We start from the raw sequence: 18,114 nt of genomic DNA on the forward strand, positions 1-18,114 counted from the left end.
CGTATTCAGTGATAATATGATAATTACAGCTGTACTATGAGCGCATTAGACTTGTGTCTCTGAACAAGCAGATAAATATATGTTTTATAATTAGGGTTAGGAAGTCTTCTTATCATCTACTTACCATCATAAAAATAGCAGATGGAAAAGCATCTCAGTGCATTGTACAAATAATGACAAATACTCTGATGGTACAAACATGCTCAGACTTGTGAAACTACAGGCTTTCACTTTAATCAAAGGCAAAAAAAAGTATGGGAAAATGCATACAACATATCACCTGGGACTAAATATTTTTCAAACTTTTAAAACCAGTACTATTTTGAGTACATACTTGCATTATCAACTGTCTGCCAGTTCTGGTCAAAATTAAACTGTAGTTATGGCCCTTTGTGTGACTTTTTTGCCCAATAACATTTAAACATTATGTGATACAGAAAAACTGCTCCTGTCCAAGCATCTGCATCCACCCTGGTGATGACCACTGGCTATATGCCTCAAATGTAGTAGCAAAGATTTTTTTTCTAGTTGATGGGTTACCCCTTAGTATCTAAAATGGGTACTAATGAGTATCCAAGCTGGTAAATTACTACTCCCTGCAGAGGCTGTGCTAGATGCCCTACCTCAGAGGCCTTTGTCACCTAATGGCTAGAAAGGAACTATAACTTATTTTTTATACAGACCACTGTACATTTTACCACTCAAGGTTTTTTTAGAACTCTTCTTTTTCAGGATGTTGGAAAATGTTATCTGCATAATCAACTGTGTCTCTCTTTTGTGACAGGAAGTGAAGGATCTTTTGAAATAAATACAACAACTGGAGCTATTTCTGTTATAAAAAATCCAAGTAAATTAAAGAAAGAAGTGTATGAACTAAAAATTCAGGTATGCGCTATAGTTTCCCTGTGCCCATAGTCTAAGAGCCATGAATGTCCATCTGTGTTAAAAGCAGTTAACATGTACCATGTCTTAAGTGCTACGTGTTGTATTTGTATGTTCAAGGGTCAGATCCTCACCTCATGAAAATCAGCATAATTTTCCTTTGTTTACCCAAATATTCAAAGTGACCCCAATTTCCTCTTGCAAGTAAAATCTAATAGGCACAAGGTCATTCTCAGTCTTCTTTCCCTTAGGTGATTGTCTGCTAACCATATTTTCAATTTTTATTACTGAAAATAGAAATTAATGACTTATTAAAGCCATATCTGTTGGAGTGGATTACTATTAAATCTATAATTATCGAGAGGGTTAGAATAAATGCTGTTGAATAGTGAATCTTTGCTATTAAATCCATAGCCACTTGACTGAGTCTCTAACACAAAAATATAGCATGCATGTCTGAGGTTACAACGGGAACAAGAACAGTAGAGACAGGGAATATGAATGTGACATGCTGCTGAAATTTCCACAGGATTCTAACAATCACCATTTTAAAGGTACAGGGCCACATCATTAGGCCCTCATTAGCGTTTACTCACACAAACATGCATTGAAAGTACTGTTATTTTTCTGAATAAGAACTGAAGTAAGTCTTTAGAAAGGCCTCGTGACTTAGCATTCCATCAACTTACACACGCTGAGAATCTGGCCCTTATACTATTGTTTTTAAAATAAAATAATGTAGCATTTATTTATTTATCCTTGGGCTATTGACTTCAAGCTGAGAATCCGGTTCTGTATGCTCAGAGAATAAAGACATAAAAGCCTTTAGAGAAATTCAGTGTTAAAATAGTGTTGCATCATGTTGTACCAGCAAGTACAGTGATGCATGTTTTTTCTACAACTGGAACAAAGGTTGAAATATTGGGTCCTAACTGGTGTTGGTTTTAGCTCTTTGACTGAAATGGGTATACATCAGAGATTAATTTGACCAATTTGGTTTGCTTCCTCAATTACTGGTAACTCATTGGTTACACAAAGTCAGCAGCCAGAGTTTCATCAGTAGTGGAAGAAAGAGAGGCATAGGCCATGAGAGAACAGTGATCGGTGAACCTCCTCAGGTCTGGTGATTTGATTGCTTATCTAGCCTATCTAGAGCTCTTAAGGTCAGCAAAGCAGAGCTATAAATCTGAGAACAGGATCTCCAGAAGGAGATTTCTGGAACTTTCTTCTTCCTATATGCCCCCCAAATGCTGCAAAGGCACAGTTCTTCTCACAGTGCTTCAGCACTTTTGCCCTCAGCCAGAGCTAAGAAAAGCATGGGTACCTGAAAAAATAACCTAGAGGAAAAGTCCAAGCTTTCTGGAACTTCAAAGAGTTTTGGGTTCCTCTTCATCTTGCATTCTGTGCAGAAGTTCTATTACCTCTTATTTTATGTAAATTGGATTATTCATCCCAAGAGAGCAGTATTCATTCTAGGGCAGAGGTGGCTTGTGGAGCCCTTTTCTGCAGATGTGGCCTCATGGCCAATGTAGGACCATTGACTTTGTTAAGCTTTGGGATGGTTGTTCTTAGCTCAGAACAAATATGACTTTCTACAAGTTTGTAGAGCTCTAGAGTGAAATCCTGACCCTGAAGTGTGTGGAGTTGGACTTCAGTAAAACCAAGATTCCATCCCTAAACTTCATACCAAGGTTATGCTCCCTTCTAAAATGGATTTAAAGATATAGACAAATGTAAGGCCATGAGCCATAATCAACTCTATACAAAATTCACATTAATATCAACGTGATTTGTGCACACAGATTAGGCCCTCTGTGGGCCCGAGGGAAGAAACATTTTAAGTGAAATGATAATTCTCCAGGAAAAAAAAGCCCTACAGTTGGTTTCTTTTACCCATCACAGGCATCAGAAATAAGTCTAGAGGGTGATGTGACAGCATATGCTTTTGCCACCGTGACAATAAGGGTCGTTGACCTCAACAACCACCCACCAACTTTCTATGGAGAAAATGGGCTCCAGAATCGATTTGAACTGACAATGTATGAGCATCCACCTGAGGGTGAGATCTTGAGGGGCCTGAAAATTACAGTCAATGATTCAGATCAGGTGAGTTTGTGAAGAGTATCTATCTAATCGGTCTGTCTAAGGGTTTTCTGCAGCACTTTTCACTGTAGCATCTGGTCACCTACATTTTGGGGAGGAGCAAGGATAAATTAGTAGTAGTGTAATATGATTGCCCATTGACAGTGCTCTGAACACTTCAGAGAGGTCTGGTCTATTGGTTTGAAGCCCATGAGTTCTAATCCCAGCTCAGACACTGACTCCTACTGGGGCCTTAGACATTTTAGGCCCTGTTTCCAATCTCAACCTCATTTTACTACTAGTATAACTCCACTGAGATCAGTGGAGTTACTCATGATTTACAGTGACATGGAATGAGCATCAGATCGTTCACCTCTTTCACTTAGTTTCTCCATATGTAAAACGAGGATTATACACACTTGCATAATTCCTAAAGGTAATGGGAGGACTACTTAGCATTTTACAACTTCAAAAGATTTTACAGACAGTAGGTTTTCTTACTGCTGTCTCCCACAGCCTGATGGCGAGAATACAGTCCTTGCCCCTTTCATTGTTTCTGTTAGTAAAACCTACAACTTATCATTCTTCTGGCCTTAATCCTTTAACATGAGTCTGCAGTGCATGCTTTGATAAAACTTATAGCCCAGAGCGTCCTATAACCAGAGATGGCAGAAGAACAGAAGACTCCATGAAGTCTTCTGAACCTCACCCTGTAGATCTAACTGACCTAGAAAGCACTTAGATACTATGGTAACTGTTGCTGTTGGAAACACTAAGATAGATACTATACTACTGGCCTTCATTTGAGTTAGCCTGAGGTCAGGGAGTGACAACCAAAGGTTTAACATATTCCAGAACGGTATTCTGTTGACAGCAATGCTCTTAGGTCACTGTACTCAGTATTGTGCTGTTACTATTGTACTGCTATCAAACCCAATGGCTTCCCCCTGCTGCTCTGCAGCGAGCAGATAAATGATTACTGTCATGTGAGTGCTCAGTCAAGCCTGCCATTGTCACTGCTGCAAACAGAAAAACTGCTATGCTGGCTTTTTCTCTACTTAGAGTTTTAAAAAAGTCACATAGGCTACAACCAGACTATAAAATACACAGAAAGCATTTGTAACTACATAGAACACATTTCTGGAAATGTTTCTTGCTGTGTCACACAATGTTTGTTTTCTTTTAAAGGCCTAGAGCCAAAATATTCCCCTTCTGCACACAGAGCCTCATTCAAGGCAAAAAGTAAAGTAAACCATGTCTCCTACCTTACATTCAGAGTCTTTGGCTCACTTTTCTTACAGATGGAATGGGTGAATGCTGGCATGGGAGGGAGCTGGAGCTACAGCTTCTCATTTCTGCAAAGCCTGAGGATTATGGAGTGGATCTGCTCTATATCCCAGGCCTCTTCTCACTAGCAAGAAAGACAGCTCTGAGCCATGCATCCATTGGCTCTCCTGACATTCCTGTGCTCTGTGATTGTTCAACTGGGCTCTGGGCACATGGGTCGCTTTGAACAGAGTTGAGTTCTGTTGAAAGTCTTGACAGAAAATCGCTTAGTTTTTTGGGGGGAAGCATACTATGCAGAGCAGCCATCTCCAACGCAGCATGGGTCCCCCAAAAAATCTGTTGAGTCCCACACAAAGGATCCTTCCCTGGCTGGGAAAATAGCATTCCACATTGCCATACTCTTACTCATGCCATGCACATCAGTCACATCCAGCCAGTATTTGTATGTGTTGCTCCAGTCTACACTGCAAGCAAAAAGGAGCCCAGGGGTTCTTCTTTAGTTGTGGAAGTCTAGTGCAACACAAGCCTCTGATCTTGAACCTGAAAATATTCAGGTTTGCTTTGGGGATTAACACTGGCTTTTTTCCCATTGAGATGGGGAAGTATTGAAGCAATAACTTCTCACGCTTAGTCCACCTGTGTGTACATCAGCAACTGGGGGCTATCCTATTTCCACATCATCACAACTAGAAGTGCTACATCTAAAAAGCAGTATATCCTGAAGGAACATCATAGCTTCAGCCAATCCGTGATCATGGTTGGTGGCTTTAGTTGAGAATCACAGCAGTTGAGAGGTTGGTACCCACCAGTACTGAAGTATGTTTACACGTTCCCTCAGTTAGTTGGTAAATCACGGTCAGTCCATTTTTCCCCATCCGCTGTAGGAAAGCATAAATGTCTGCCAGCTTAATGGCTAAAATGACTCGCTGCATGAACCTCCCTTTTTTGCCATTCCCCTGCCATGTTCAGTCAAAACTCAAGAGAATTGTTCTGGTGTACAATAGCTTGATTTTTTATCACAGAAAGTGGCAGAACGCCCTAGGCGGATGCCTTTTATATATGGCTATTATTCAGTGATTTCCCTTGTTTTCCACCACTGGGTCATCCTTTACCTCCAGCCAACTGTTATGCTGCAGTTAGAGGAAGCTCCCTAAATCAAAAGCAATGAGACAAAGATTCATTGCTCTATATGCACATACCCACAACAACACTGACTAAACTCACTAAGTACTATGCAATCGTTCATCAATCTCACTGCAACGCACAGGATGGATTCTCTGGAGACCCTTGCTTTATTGGTTGTTATAAAATCCTGGTTAGGATGCTGGAAGGGAGAAATCTTGCTAGAATCACCCATCCATGTGCCCCTGGTTCCTTGGAACATGACCAGCTTAGGGGACACGAGCTTTGAAGCCAAGTCCAAGCCTCTTTCGCATATGAATTGCCCACCTCCCCACGCCTAGTGCAGTGTTTTTCCATTATAATTGGAGGAATAATTAATCTATTTTTAAAACAAGCCATGTGTGTCCTGTGACCAGAGCAGATGAGATTACTTTAGTAAGCCTCTTAGCATGCTCCTCTCCAGGACATGGGAAAGAGAAGGTCCTAAGCAGTCAAACACATATTCTAATTATGATATACTGAATAAATACAGAGCCTATGCCTTGCAACAGGAAACGTAGCCCTGCTGTTGACAGCAAAGTAACAGCACTTTGTACTGCTTTTACTTTCATACCTATCCTTTATTCCCAGGGGGCCAATGCTAAATTCAACCTCCGGCTAGTTGGACCTGGTGGCATCTTCCGAGTCGTTCCCCAAACCGTCCTGAATGAGGCTCAGGTTACCATAATAGTGGAGCACTCTGCTGCCATAGATTATGAGAAGTTCCAGTTGTTAACTTTTAAGGTATTATAAGTTCCTTGCCCTCTCCGATTACAAGGTTCATATACTTACTTGTTGGCTTTTGATTTCTGATTTCAAAGTAGGGCTGTCTGGCTGAATTCTAATGATGTTATATCCCTGTTAATGAAGCTCACCAAGCAAAATTCTTCCGTCAAATCATTGACTTCTCTGGGGTTTAACAGGTGTAACTGAGGTCTGTGGGCTATCTTTGGCCAGTGAATGCAAGGAGAGCTATCCATTACATTGGTATAAAAATTTCATTTTGTGATGTCTCTGAAGCAGCGTAGACATCAGGGAGACTATTTCACTTTTGTCAGTAAAACTCAATAGATGAAATCTTGGCCCCACTGATTTTAGTGAATCTGGGATTTCACCTACTTAGTCTTAGGCCATGTGGCACATGATCTTGCTTTACAGTATGTTATTACTGGAAAAAAACCGCTGCTGATGGGTAATTAGTTTTCCATTGTAGCTCATTGCCTTCAGTGCTTTGTTAATCGTAAAATATTTTATCCAAGTTATAGTCGGGTACTAACGGGCTCTGTATACAAAGAGACAGTTTCTGTAACGATTAGAGGGAGTGGAGTGGGAGTCAGATTTCCTGGGTTCTGTGCACAGTTTTGCCAAGAATTTTCCATGTGACCTCAACAAGTTACTTCACTGCTATATGTCTCAGTGCTGCCATTTGTCATGTCTGTAAAGCACCTGGTGCTCCTTAGATTCAAGCTGCTATAGAAATGCAACATATTATTATTGTATTCAAATGGAGATTATGAAGTATTACCCAGACTAATTATAATAAGTGCAGATTTATTCGTCGTAAATTACTAAAAGACCATTAAAGAAATTACACACAGCTAGCTCATGAATACCAAGAGAATTCAGGTGAATGCTATTGCAGTGAACACCAAAAGTAGTAATTACAAGTGAAGATGATTTCCTTTTTAATTGATGAGATCTCTCACTTTGTTTGGATAACATTATTTTCACGGGACTCTAAAGATGAACTGCAAAAATTTTGCTAAAAATGCAAAGCCTGTTTCTAAATTCCCAGTTGGGAAAGGAAGGCAGTGGGAAAATCAAATATTTACATTTGAAATATGACAATGAAATACTTTTTTTTTTCTTTTTTACCTAACCACCCTAGCTGCTTTATTTACCTGACAAGTTAAAGCCACTTGCTACCCCTACTGCCAGGGTTAGTTCTTTCAGTTAAAACTTTGGACAAGATTGGGGCTGGTTTCTATTCAATGCCTATCCCCAACAGTTCATCAAAATTGCAATATCTTCCCTAATCAGTGATTAAGTCCTTCCCTCCTGCTTTACTGTTAGCCACTAGCATACCATAGAAATCAATGAAATGTTAGTCTGCCCTTGGTATATATCTCCCATCTTGAGTCCATTCAAGGTAGTTGAGTTACCTTCTGTGAACAGCTGCAGAACACTGGAGCGGAACAAATAACTTCACAGCAAATAATCTGATTAATTTAGCCTCTGTGTCTGCAAAACGTTCACCAGCAGATCATGATTCCATCAGTGTTATTCATCATTCAAGATAATTCAGTGCATTTGAGATTTTTAAAAAAAAATCTGTAACAGTTCTCTATAGATATTTGGTTTTCAATATGCACTCTCTGGGCTATGCTGGTAACTGTGATTGATCAAACAGTCATGCAAGCACTTCCACTGTAAATAAGGACACATGCAGATTTAAAATTTGGTTTCTGCACATAAAATTTAACTGGATTGCTCAGACATTCATGGAAAACAAACACAGCATGTACACGGATGTCGCTGAACTTTATTTTAAAATGTTTATTAATTTAAAATTTGAGTTTGATTTTTGCATGATTTGGCCAGTTACACAAAGCATGCTTTCCTTCTTGTGGTGTTGGTTCCTGTTCTAACTGAGGTAAAATGCACCTAGGACTAGTGCCTCCTAAATACTTGCAATAGTAATAGTAGAATTCACTATTTTATCTTTTAGCTTCTTGCTGTAGAGGTGAATACTCCTGAGAAGTTTAGCTCAACAGCAGATATAGTGATACATCTCTTGGACACCAATGACAACGTCCCAAAGTTCTCATCTGACTATTACATCGCCAGGATCCCAGAGAATTCCCCAGGAGGATCCAATGTAGTTGCTGTAACAGTAAGTTTTATTCAGTCTTCCAGAGATGTATCTGATCTAACTAGCAGTCTGTGGAGACTGACAAAGCCTGTCCTCCTGAGAACTTTTTCTTCTTTATAAGCTCTATTCTATTCCCTTGTTGAAGTCAATGGGAGTTTTGTAATTGACTTCAACCTGGGTGGGGAGTCACTCCTGTGTTTGTTGACTGCTCACCTGCTGAAACATCTTTAAATCAATGAGTAAAATAAAACTGCTGCTGCAGTCTCATCACCCAGTGCATTTTGTGCAGAGCCACTCAGTGGATTATATTGTTATATTAGCGCAAAATGCCGAGCAAGATAGCTGTTGTTTCAGCAAAGCCTTTTCAGACAATGTCTCTCAAGTGTCTTTTTTTTTTTTTTTTTTTTCTGTTTTTGTTTTTTTAAGCCACAAAAATGTCACACACTCAACAAGTAAAAACCAATCATCATCCAGCTGGAAGACTCAGTGACAGCTGAGTGAGGCTGGAACTGTTGTAAGAAAGAGGTGGGTTTGATTGAGGGTGAACAAAAAGAAAGGAAAATGGCTGCTAGTAAATTTCTAGTCCCATCCTGCATAGATTGCAAAGGTGATATGATTGCTATATGCATAATTATGCTGCTCACAATGGCAAGATTATAACAGTGCACCAGAATTGGAAAAGAATGACCCCAGTGTAAGTATGGCTTTTATGTGTTCAGAAATGGAAAGAGTTTGTTTACATATTTACCAATAGTTCACACTGGCAGAGGAAGAAAAACAGGAGGTTACGGACACCCAGTTAAGCACTGGAGAAATGTTTCCAGCTGAAAAGGAATGTTATACATCTGTTTAATACAACCACTAGGGTAAGTGCTAGAACCCATAGATCGGTATGTCACACAAAGCTGAGGCAGCCGACAGCCACGTGTGGATTTGGGAGTGATACAAGAGCATATAGTGCTGGGCACCAGAGATTCAAATACCTGAGGCAGGATGCAAACTAGTTTTACCATGTGCTGCAGAGGCACTGACATGACAGAAATGCTACTGAGATACTAACCGCAGATCCTAGAAATGAAAACGCTAAATTCTATGTAGGAAAGAACATCAAAACAAGAAACAAGAGACTCACTGACACCAAGGCAGCACAGGGACGCTGACACCAAGGCAGAACAGCATAGAGACTATCATGTGTTGTTACTGTAGTAGTCAATGTGGAAGATGGAGAAAAGTGTCCAACACTGAGGTAGTCTGCAGAAAATGTAACACCCCTTCCCAAAGAATCCCCCACCACCATCATTTTGCAAAAGCAGCAAAATAAGGTCCTTCTGGTCAAAGACAAACAGGACACTGCATCTGCAGAGTTCATATTCAATATTAAACATCATGTAGGCACCAGATTAGTACCTAAACCAGATTCAGAGAGACACCCAGCAAGCTGCGATACTGCACGCTTGTAGTAACTGTTTTAGCCGGATGGGTAGATATAAAAGATGTATTAGAGAATATTGGACATCCCAGGAAAAAAATAGCATGCAAAATGGAATCCAGTACAAAGGACCCAAAGTTGTGAGACCTGAGAAGTTGACAAGAATCCATATCAGGAACCAAATACATGTCCCCACTCTGCATAAGGTTACAGATAAGCTACACTGGCCTTGCATGAGTTTAGAAATCAAAGACATTGTTAAAGACTGCAAAACAAGCAAGAAATGTTCAAGCAATCAAGTGAGGGAGCCTGTTATGCACTCAACAGGACACCTGCCTACATTAAGTATCTGCATTCAGAAGTAGATGGGCAGATATACTGCTGTAACAAAAAATTCCTCATAGGTCCCAAAGAAAACAGAAGTAGCTCCCACTATGGCTGAATCAACTGCTTCTCCCAACCCTGAGCCAATGGAACAATACTGCAACATCTGAAGAGATACCTGACACACAACCTGGGCCCACGTGCACAAGGGTGATCAAAACACCAGCCAGACTGAAATATTGTTACGTATAAATACCAACTAAATATACCACAGCAGAGACATTTTTAAAAAAAAAATCTCTGTGTTGTTTAAAAAAGACCGTTTTGGCCAGGGACAATGCATTCGGGTTTAGCTGATCTCTAGTAAAGTTTGAGAATGAATTGTTTGTTTGGTGAGTGCAGTAACGCACTCCTTACTCCTATGAAAGGGATGTTGCAAAATAGTGTAATGAATTCCTAAGAATGGAGCCACCCAGGAAGCATTATAGAGTATACTGTTTATGTTCATGTGGAGTGCTTAGGAGGCAGTTGTTTGAAAAAGCTTTGCTGTATCATCCAATATCATCTGATTTTATAGGATTTTGGAAATTTTCAAAAGCAAATGAAAATTCCATAAATGTACTGAGAAAATATTTTAAAGGGGAAAAATCTGTTTGGCTGTTAGGCACAACAGGAAAATACACTTTACTCCAGGTTAATAAAACAGGACTCTTTTGAATTCTTTTCTTAAGGCTACAGACCCAGATTCAGGGCTTTGGGGAGAAGTCAAATACTCCATATATGGAACAGGAGCCGATCTGTAAGTAAAAAAGTTAACCTTTGCAAACATTAAAAAGAGAAATCACTACTGACAAAATATGAGGGTTAGGACAACTGCTTGCATCTCAGACTAATGCATGTTGAAATTATTTCCAGGGGGGCATTTACCCTATGTCTTTCATGCGTTGTTTCTGTTAAAATATTTTCTCTTGCAAAAAACAGGCAAAGTCATTAAATGCTTATTGTATGAGTCTATGGTGTTTTACCCACCTGAGACCAAAGAAACATAAGGCAGCTAAAGCGACAATGCACAGAATCTATTCAAATTATCATTCAAAAATACTTTTCACAGGAGGAAGGATTGTTTGTGCTGGTTATTGCAAAAGATCTGTGGACAACACCCCTTTGCCCCCATTTAGCTGCGAAAATTGTGTCAAGATTTACCCAATGTACAGAAAAGACCAAAAAACCATGGGAACCATATCTACAAATCCCCACAACATTCTCTGAGGTCTGACACTGGTAACACTTCTGCCATTGGTGGCCGGTGCTGTTGCTTCTATCTAACACTAGTAGCAGCAGGGCATGGAGGAATGGAACAGCATGTTCACCGGGTCTCTAATAGATACCTAGCTTTTCCTTTCTGTTGTAGGATAGATGAAAACGAGCACTGATTTGATCAGCTCCCCAACCCCACCCAGGTCACTGCAATTGCAATAATTGGCTGGTCCTTCTAACCATCTCAGGCATGGCCAGCCACCTCACCCTTATGACTTACGAGGTTGAAGAGAAGAACATACAACTGTGTATGTTGTCCAGACTCTTACCCCTCCCCCCCAACATTTTATTTTTTTTGTAAATTCCCCACCTGGTTTTAAGGCTCTGATCCCCACTTTTAGTAAGATGCTAATTATGACAGTCAAAGTCAAGAATTTCAGGGTTTTATTGGGAACTATCCAAACAAGGACGCACATACAGGAGCTTCTAAATCATGGCTTATTTTGAGCTTCTCACTAAATCCTTAAGCAAGCCATTAATTGGGTAGAAGCAAGCAAGCAAAGGTCATCCGATGCACTCAGACCTATTAAGTTTAATATGTAACAGATGGTGCCAGAAAGCCTCTGAAGGCTTGAAAAAAAGATGTTGGGGGGGGGAAAAAGGGTAATTGCACATTTATGCTGATTTTCACACTACGAAAGCTAAAATAGAATTTAAAACAGGGAAATGAGGTTGTTTTGTTTTGGTTGTTTTCCTAAACATGGAATTTTATTTTATTTTTTGGTTAAGGCACTGGGTTCAGACTCAGGTAATCTGGGTTGAATTTCCAACTGCCACAGACTTCCAGCAGGAGCTCAGGCACATCACTCAGGCTTTATAATCCTTGTACCAATTGAACTGTTTCAGTGAGAGCTGTACATTTTTCTACCAAAACAGTTACACTGGTACAACTCCTATCATGGCTGCAGTTGTACAGGTATAAAGGTGCATTATACTGGAATAGCTTATTCCTTTTCCAAAATAGGAATAGCAATGTCGGTCTGTGAAGGGGTCAGCTCAGCACTGGCACCTCTTCATGACGGGGGGTGGTGTAACAGCACTCCCTTCACTGGGGTCTCCTGCCAATGGCTGCTCTGCCTCTGTGAGGGCCTGCCTCTTCTTGTAACTTGGCCCTCGGCCCAGGTCATTTCAAAGTCTCCCCTCCCAGGATAGTCGGTGAACAAAAAGCAAGGGGAATTAACACAAGTAAATAATCTGAGTTAGTAAGGGACAGAGGGGTAGTGACTCCATCTCAGCGTGTATCCGGATCTGGCCCTTCCTCCGCTCAGGCAGGGGCCATCAGACAGTGGTCGTCTGGGAAGCTCCTGCCTTCCTCGGCCCTTTCGTCAGGAGCTGCGGGTTGAAGATCTGTTCTTTTCCTGCTCTGCCAACAAGTGAGCTGTTCTGCTCCCCTTTTATAGCTCCTCCTCCAGCCTGTGCATCTCTTGCAGGTGTGGGGACGCAGAGTTGGCTGAGCCCAGAGCAGCCCCTTATCCCCTGATTGTCCAGTATGGGGTTTGTCTACCCTATCACACAGTATAACTCTGCCTTATACCAGTATAACTGAGCCCACACCAGGTGCTGAACTGCTTTAACTAGACTGGTATTTTATAACTATACTGGTATAGTTAAAGTGGTACAATTTTTGTGTGTAGACAAGGCCTTTGTGCCTTGGTTCCTCATCTGTAGAATAGGGATAACACAACTCCCTTGTGTAGTTCTTGTCTTTTTAGATTGTAAGCACTTCAACATAGGGACTGGCTTCTTCTGTGGGTTTGTGCAGTACTCAGCACAATAAGGTGTCAGTCTTAACTGGGGCTGGGAGGTACTATTGTAATACAAGCCACTTATAATCATAGATATTAACAAGGCCAATTTTATAATAATTATATATTGAGCTCAAAATTGGAATGCACAATATACTTTATTCTATTTTGCATTAATTATAGGCTATGTAAAACCTTTCATTTTTAGAAAACCTGCATTTTGGGTCTAGACTGACAGAGCCCTTTTAAAAGACAGGATGTTGGTATTTTTAAGATCAATTCAATCCTTTGCCTGTCGCTCTTGACCGTGGCTCAGTAATTAAAAATGCATAGAGTTGAACTCACCCTGGTTAATTCTGAATACCTGCAACCTCCCAAAACCAGTTTATGAAACAGTGATTAGTTTCTGGAGGACATAATTCCCCTGCGCTTTTTAGTGGGCTCAGAAGAACCATTTAGTTTACATCTGAGATGCTAACCAAGAGCCAAATATTGTATGCCACACACTTTCCTTTGCTATTCAGATGGTGTCAATCAATCTTATTTTATTCAGGACATGATCTAATACATTGTACTTACAAACTGAATAAATATGCACTTCTCTAACGTTTTTACACAAAGAGATCACATTTGGGAAAAAGCCATCACACTGAGCATTTCACGAGTACAAAAGCTTCTAAGAACTGCAACTGAAAGGGCTAACACATAAAGAACACCACACAACAATAATTCTCTGTTTTTCAAAACAAAAAATCTAGGGTCAGTGATTTGGGATCTATCAGGTTTTAAGTCTGTTTTCAGAACAGGCCAGCCCTTGTATAAGGCTCCCAGCTGCATTAATTCCAGTATTATACCACTGCCCAGATCTTTAAAAATCCCATCTGCATTAGACCATAACTGAATTGTACTGTACGATAAGCTCAGTTCTCAGCAAGGTAGAGTTTACACTCAGTGCAGCTGAGAAGAAAGTGGAGGAAAGGTGTCTCTAGTCCACCTTTCCACCACCCCAGTCCTGGGCTGCGGCATCCAGCATAATTTAGAGCAGTGGCCAAAAATCTGGTGAAGTGTCGTGTACTGCACCTTTGCTAAAGCCCTCCTCATCCCAGATGCAGCACCCTGCATTGTGAGGCAGGGAAATGGATGGCATAGAACAAGCTATACCAGCTCTGTGCCACACAAGGATTCCTTACTGTCAGAGGAAAACCTCAACTGCTTCTTTAGGGGCCTCTGTGTTTGTCACTTGACTGTTTAGCCTTTGGTGTATACCATGTGACACCACTGAGCCTATGCAGAGCCAACAAGACAAGATGTAAATTAACTTGAGTTTGCATCTATTCTGGGTACCAATAGCTCACCTCAGCAGTTCAATCATCTAGAATAGGATGTGAGCATCCATCACATGACACTCAAAACGCTTGTTTTTCATGCATCGCTTCCAGATTTCTAATTCATCCATCAACAGGAATTATTTATACCCAGCCATGGGCCACATTAGATGCTGAAGTCGCCGCAAAGTACAACTTCTATGTGAAGGCAGAAGACACAGAGGGGAAGTATAGCTTGGCTGAGGTGTTTATCACTGTGCTAGATGTCAATGACCACTCTCCGGAGTTCCATGAGAACATCCAGGAAAAGACTATGATCATTGGATCACCAGTGAAAATAGAGGTGAGGAATGAAACAATATATGGAACTTCATTGGGAGCAGAGTTAGCACAACACCAAGTGCTTTGAAAATCCTACCCTTAGTGTGCCTACATGGGGTGAGGATGAACAAACCACATTTGTTTACTTCTAGTATGTTTCAGTTTGCCAGTTGGATGTGGCAGTGTAGACCAGAGATATAAAACATGGACTGCTAATGTTTTTTCCATACTGTTCAAAAGGGGAAATGCACCAAAACAAATACAATTCTGTATAAAACAATAAACCCAAGCCACATCATTGAAATGATCAGTTTGGATATAGTGTACTGTATTGTGCTAAATTTAACATAAGCCCAGCACCATCACAATTGACACAGATGCCATGGAGTGAGTAAAGGCGCATGGGAACTGAAACCCAGCTACCCTTCAAAACAGAGGTCACATCCATTGGCAAGACTGTGTAGGGATACTTGCATCTGTCCGTGTCATTACGTTGGTTCTGTAATGAGAGGGTTTGTGTTTCCAGTAGCTTATGTGGTTCCCCTGATGTGGAATATGAAAAAAAATGCAGCTGTCCTGTACAGTCAAATGAGAATCTGCCTAAAATATATATTATCAAATATACATTATCAAGTCTGATGACAAGATTATACATATGGTTAGCAAAAGTAAATATCAAAGTATAATAACAAAAACAAATATAGGTTTGTGGTGTACAGAGCTAGTTAACTGTCAGATTGTTTTTTATCAACTTCACCTTTAAGAGTAAAGTGTTCCCTCTAGTTTGGCTACAGGGAAATACCCATTAAATTAGCACAACATGCCTTCTGTTATAACCATTTATCATTTATAACCATTACATCCATGAATACGTTATATTTGGACTTTCTTTCTTGTTTATTTTAATCTTAAATAAAAATTGCCCAGACTGAAAGGACTGCTAATTTTGTCATCTAAAATCACACAGTAACATCTCAGTAATCTCACAGCATATGCTTTGACTATCCCTAAAGTGTGCAAATACATGCCCAAGAACTTTTAGCATTCTTCCTTCACTCAAATTCATCAGCAATAACACATCTCTTTTCAATATTTCTCCTGAATAGGCTATCGATCAAGATGCAGAAGAACCCAACAACATTGTAGACTATTCCATTATGCAAGCAGATCCAGCCAATGTATTTGATATAGACCAAAGCACTGGGGAAATAAAGCTGAAGTCCTATATCAGATCCCTGGATATCATTCACAACATCACAAAGAACAAAGACTGCATATGGTCCGTGGTAGTCCAAGCCAAGGACCGGGGCTCCCCTTCGTTTAGCACAACAGCAGTGCTGAAGATTGATATCACAGAAGAGGTAAGCAAATAATGAACAGAAGTTACCAGTCTTGAGAGATGTTTGGTGGAACCAAAGAGGAGTTTCCACTCTCACCATTTCTAAAGAGCGTGGTTTAAAATTTCAACAGTTGATAAAAGCAAAAAACAAAATAAAATAAAATAAAATAAAGTTCCAGCTATCAGAATCTTCCCCACAGAATTATTGTAGCTCCACAGTTCAGAGCCTTTCCAGAGCCCTAAGTCCAACCAAGTTCCATGGACTCAAAGTCCTAAGAAGATCCTGATTGGAGGAGATGGGATGAGGGGTTAGAATCTAGACTAACTGTAATCCATTTCTTTCCCCTGTGATATCAGCATGGCTGTCTGGGTATAGTAACCTCCATAATCTCAGTGTGGCTAAAAGAAAGAGGTGAATGCATAGAAGAAGGCAGAGAACTCATGGAACATTCTCCTAGCTCCTCCAAGGAGTTCCACACTTAGTCACTGCCAGATGTGAGTGGATCCATGATACTGAGGATCAGTAAGCTTAGTGTACAGCCAGCTGTGTATTTGGACTTTTATACCATTTACTACCATGCAATCAGGGCTCATAATTTGTTCCTGAGGGATTGCAGTAGATAACTGGCTACCTAATGGTCTGTTTAAGTATGCAAGTACAAATTTTGCATGCACTAGTACTTTTTGAATGCACAGATGTGAGTTTTACAACTGGAACAGGCTTTCACACAAACTTTGCCAGTGTAACCGGGGCTCCCACTTCTGAATATTTGTCCCTCAGTCTGGTCCTGGTGCTTGAATTGTTTTCTCCTTAAAACACTGGAGCTATTGAATGCCCAGTGTGCAATGCCTCTAACCAAGTGGTAGCTTTCTTTAGACAGGCACCATAATTTGCGGACAAGAAGAAACTTTCTTCATTCTACTTAGCTAAATAGGGTAATTTCTTTGCAACTTTTTACTCAATTTTCCAAGGTAGGATACCATTACAATTAATGAAAAAATGCCCTTATTGAATACATCCAAATGCATGGTACAAAATACATGCTTGCACCAGCTAAATGTTATAAAATGTGTCGAGTTTAATATTGGTTTCTTATAATATACATCTAAAAATATAAGAGATCAGAAATGCTCATTTGAAGGACTATTCCTAAGAACTTTTAGACCCCAAATTTAAGTTTTATAAATATATATTAAGATATATAGAGATCAATCTGAGGAATATTTGTATGGATTTACTATGACTAAAATATTTTCTTGCTTTTAAAAAATAGTTCAATATAAGCAGCATTCTAAAAAGTAAGCATGCGCATGCACCAGAATTATCTTCCAAGCATGAGAACCAGAAAACATTACTGATTGGAAGTTGACTGGAGACAACATAGAAATGATCCAGTCAAATTTCATTGTTTAGCAAGAGTGAAATGTAAACATACATAATGCACACTTAAAATAAATTAATTTGTATGTATTTTAATCATCCTTGGTGTTATTAATAATCTAAACAAAAATACTTTAAAATATATATATGCATTTGTTGGCAGTGTCCCTTCAATCCAAATGTGTTTATGTGTTAAAGAACAAGTACTAATTTATGAATAACAGTGCACACTTCAAGCCTGATTCTCATTTATATTAAATCCCTTTTACACTGTACTGGGACCTTAAAGGGGGTATCAAACAGACTTTGATGCAAAAGAGACACACCCGTAGCCTTTCACTATCTGGACCACACCTGCACAGCATAAGTGCAAATCTCTTCATGCTAATAGTGCCTGGTCTTCTCTTTGTTTTGTCCAAAATGCAGCCAACTTTCTGTATCCTTTTAATATTAGAATCTCTCTTCTTTTCTGGTTTTTTTCTGTTTCCCCTTTCATGTTCCAGTGATATCAGTCATCCAGGGTAAAGGGGTTTCTGCACTACAGGATGCTCCCTGTGTGCATATTCTGAGCCCATTGATTATTATCCATCTCCTAACAGATAAAAGGCTTCACCAGAGAAAACTCATCTTACTTGTCTCTTTAAAAATG

The 18,114-nt window shown here is 39.9% G+C and overlaps 1 protein-coding gene across 2 annotated transcripts in view; it reads left to right on the plus strand.

The window, feature by feature from the left end:
• The window catches only part of CDHR1 (cadherin related family member 1), a 57,281-nt gene that overhangs the window by 27,594 nt on the left and 11,573 nt on the right, over positions 1 to 18,114 (plus strand). For both annotated transcript variants that reach the window (XM_067552926.1, XM_067552925.1), the window contains exons 10-16: positions 785 to 885; positions 2,785 to 2,988; positions 6,004 to 6,156; positions 8,141 to 8,305; positions 10,769 to 10,836; positions 14,539 to 14,767; positions 15,852 to 16,106. In XM_067552926.1, the coding sequence (XP_067409027.1) occupies positions 785 to 885; positions 2,785 to 2,988; positions 6,004 to 6,156; positions 8,141 to 8,305; positions 10,769 to 10,836; positions 14,539 to 14,767; positions 15,852 to 16,106 (1,175 nt within the window). The remainder of the gene's footprint in view (positions 1 to 784; positions 886 to 2,784; positions 2,989 to 6,003; positions 6,157 to 8,140; positions 8,306 to 10,768; positions 10,837 to 14,538; positions 14,768 to 15,851; positions 16,107 to 18,114) is intronic.

Source organism: Emydura macquarii, unplaced genomic scaffold (assembly GCF_026122565.2).
Source record: "Emydura macquarii macquarii isolate MOO-44397 ecotype Brisbane River unplaced genomic scaffold, CSIRO-AGI_Emac_v2 contig_1390, whole genome shotgun sequence".
NCBI classification, from domain to species: Eukaryota; Metazoa; Chordata; order Testudines; family Chelidae; genus Emydura; species Emydura macquarii.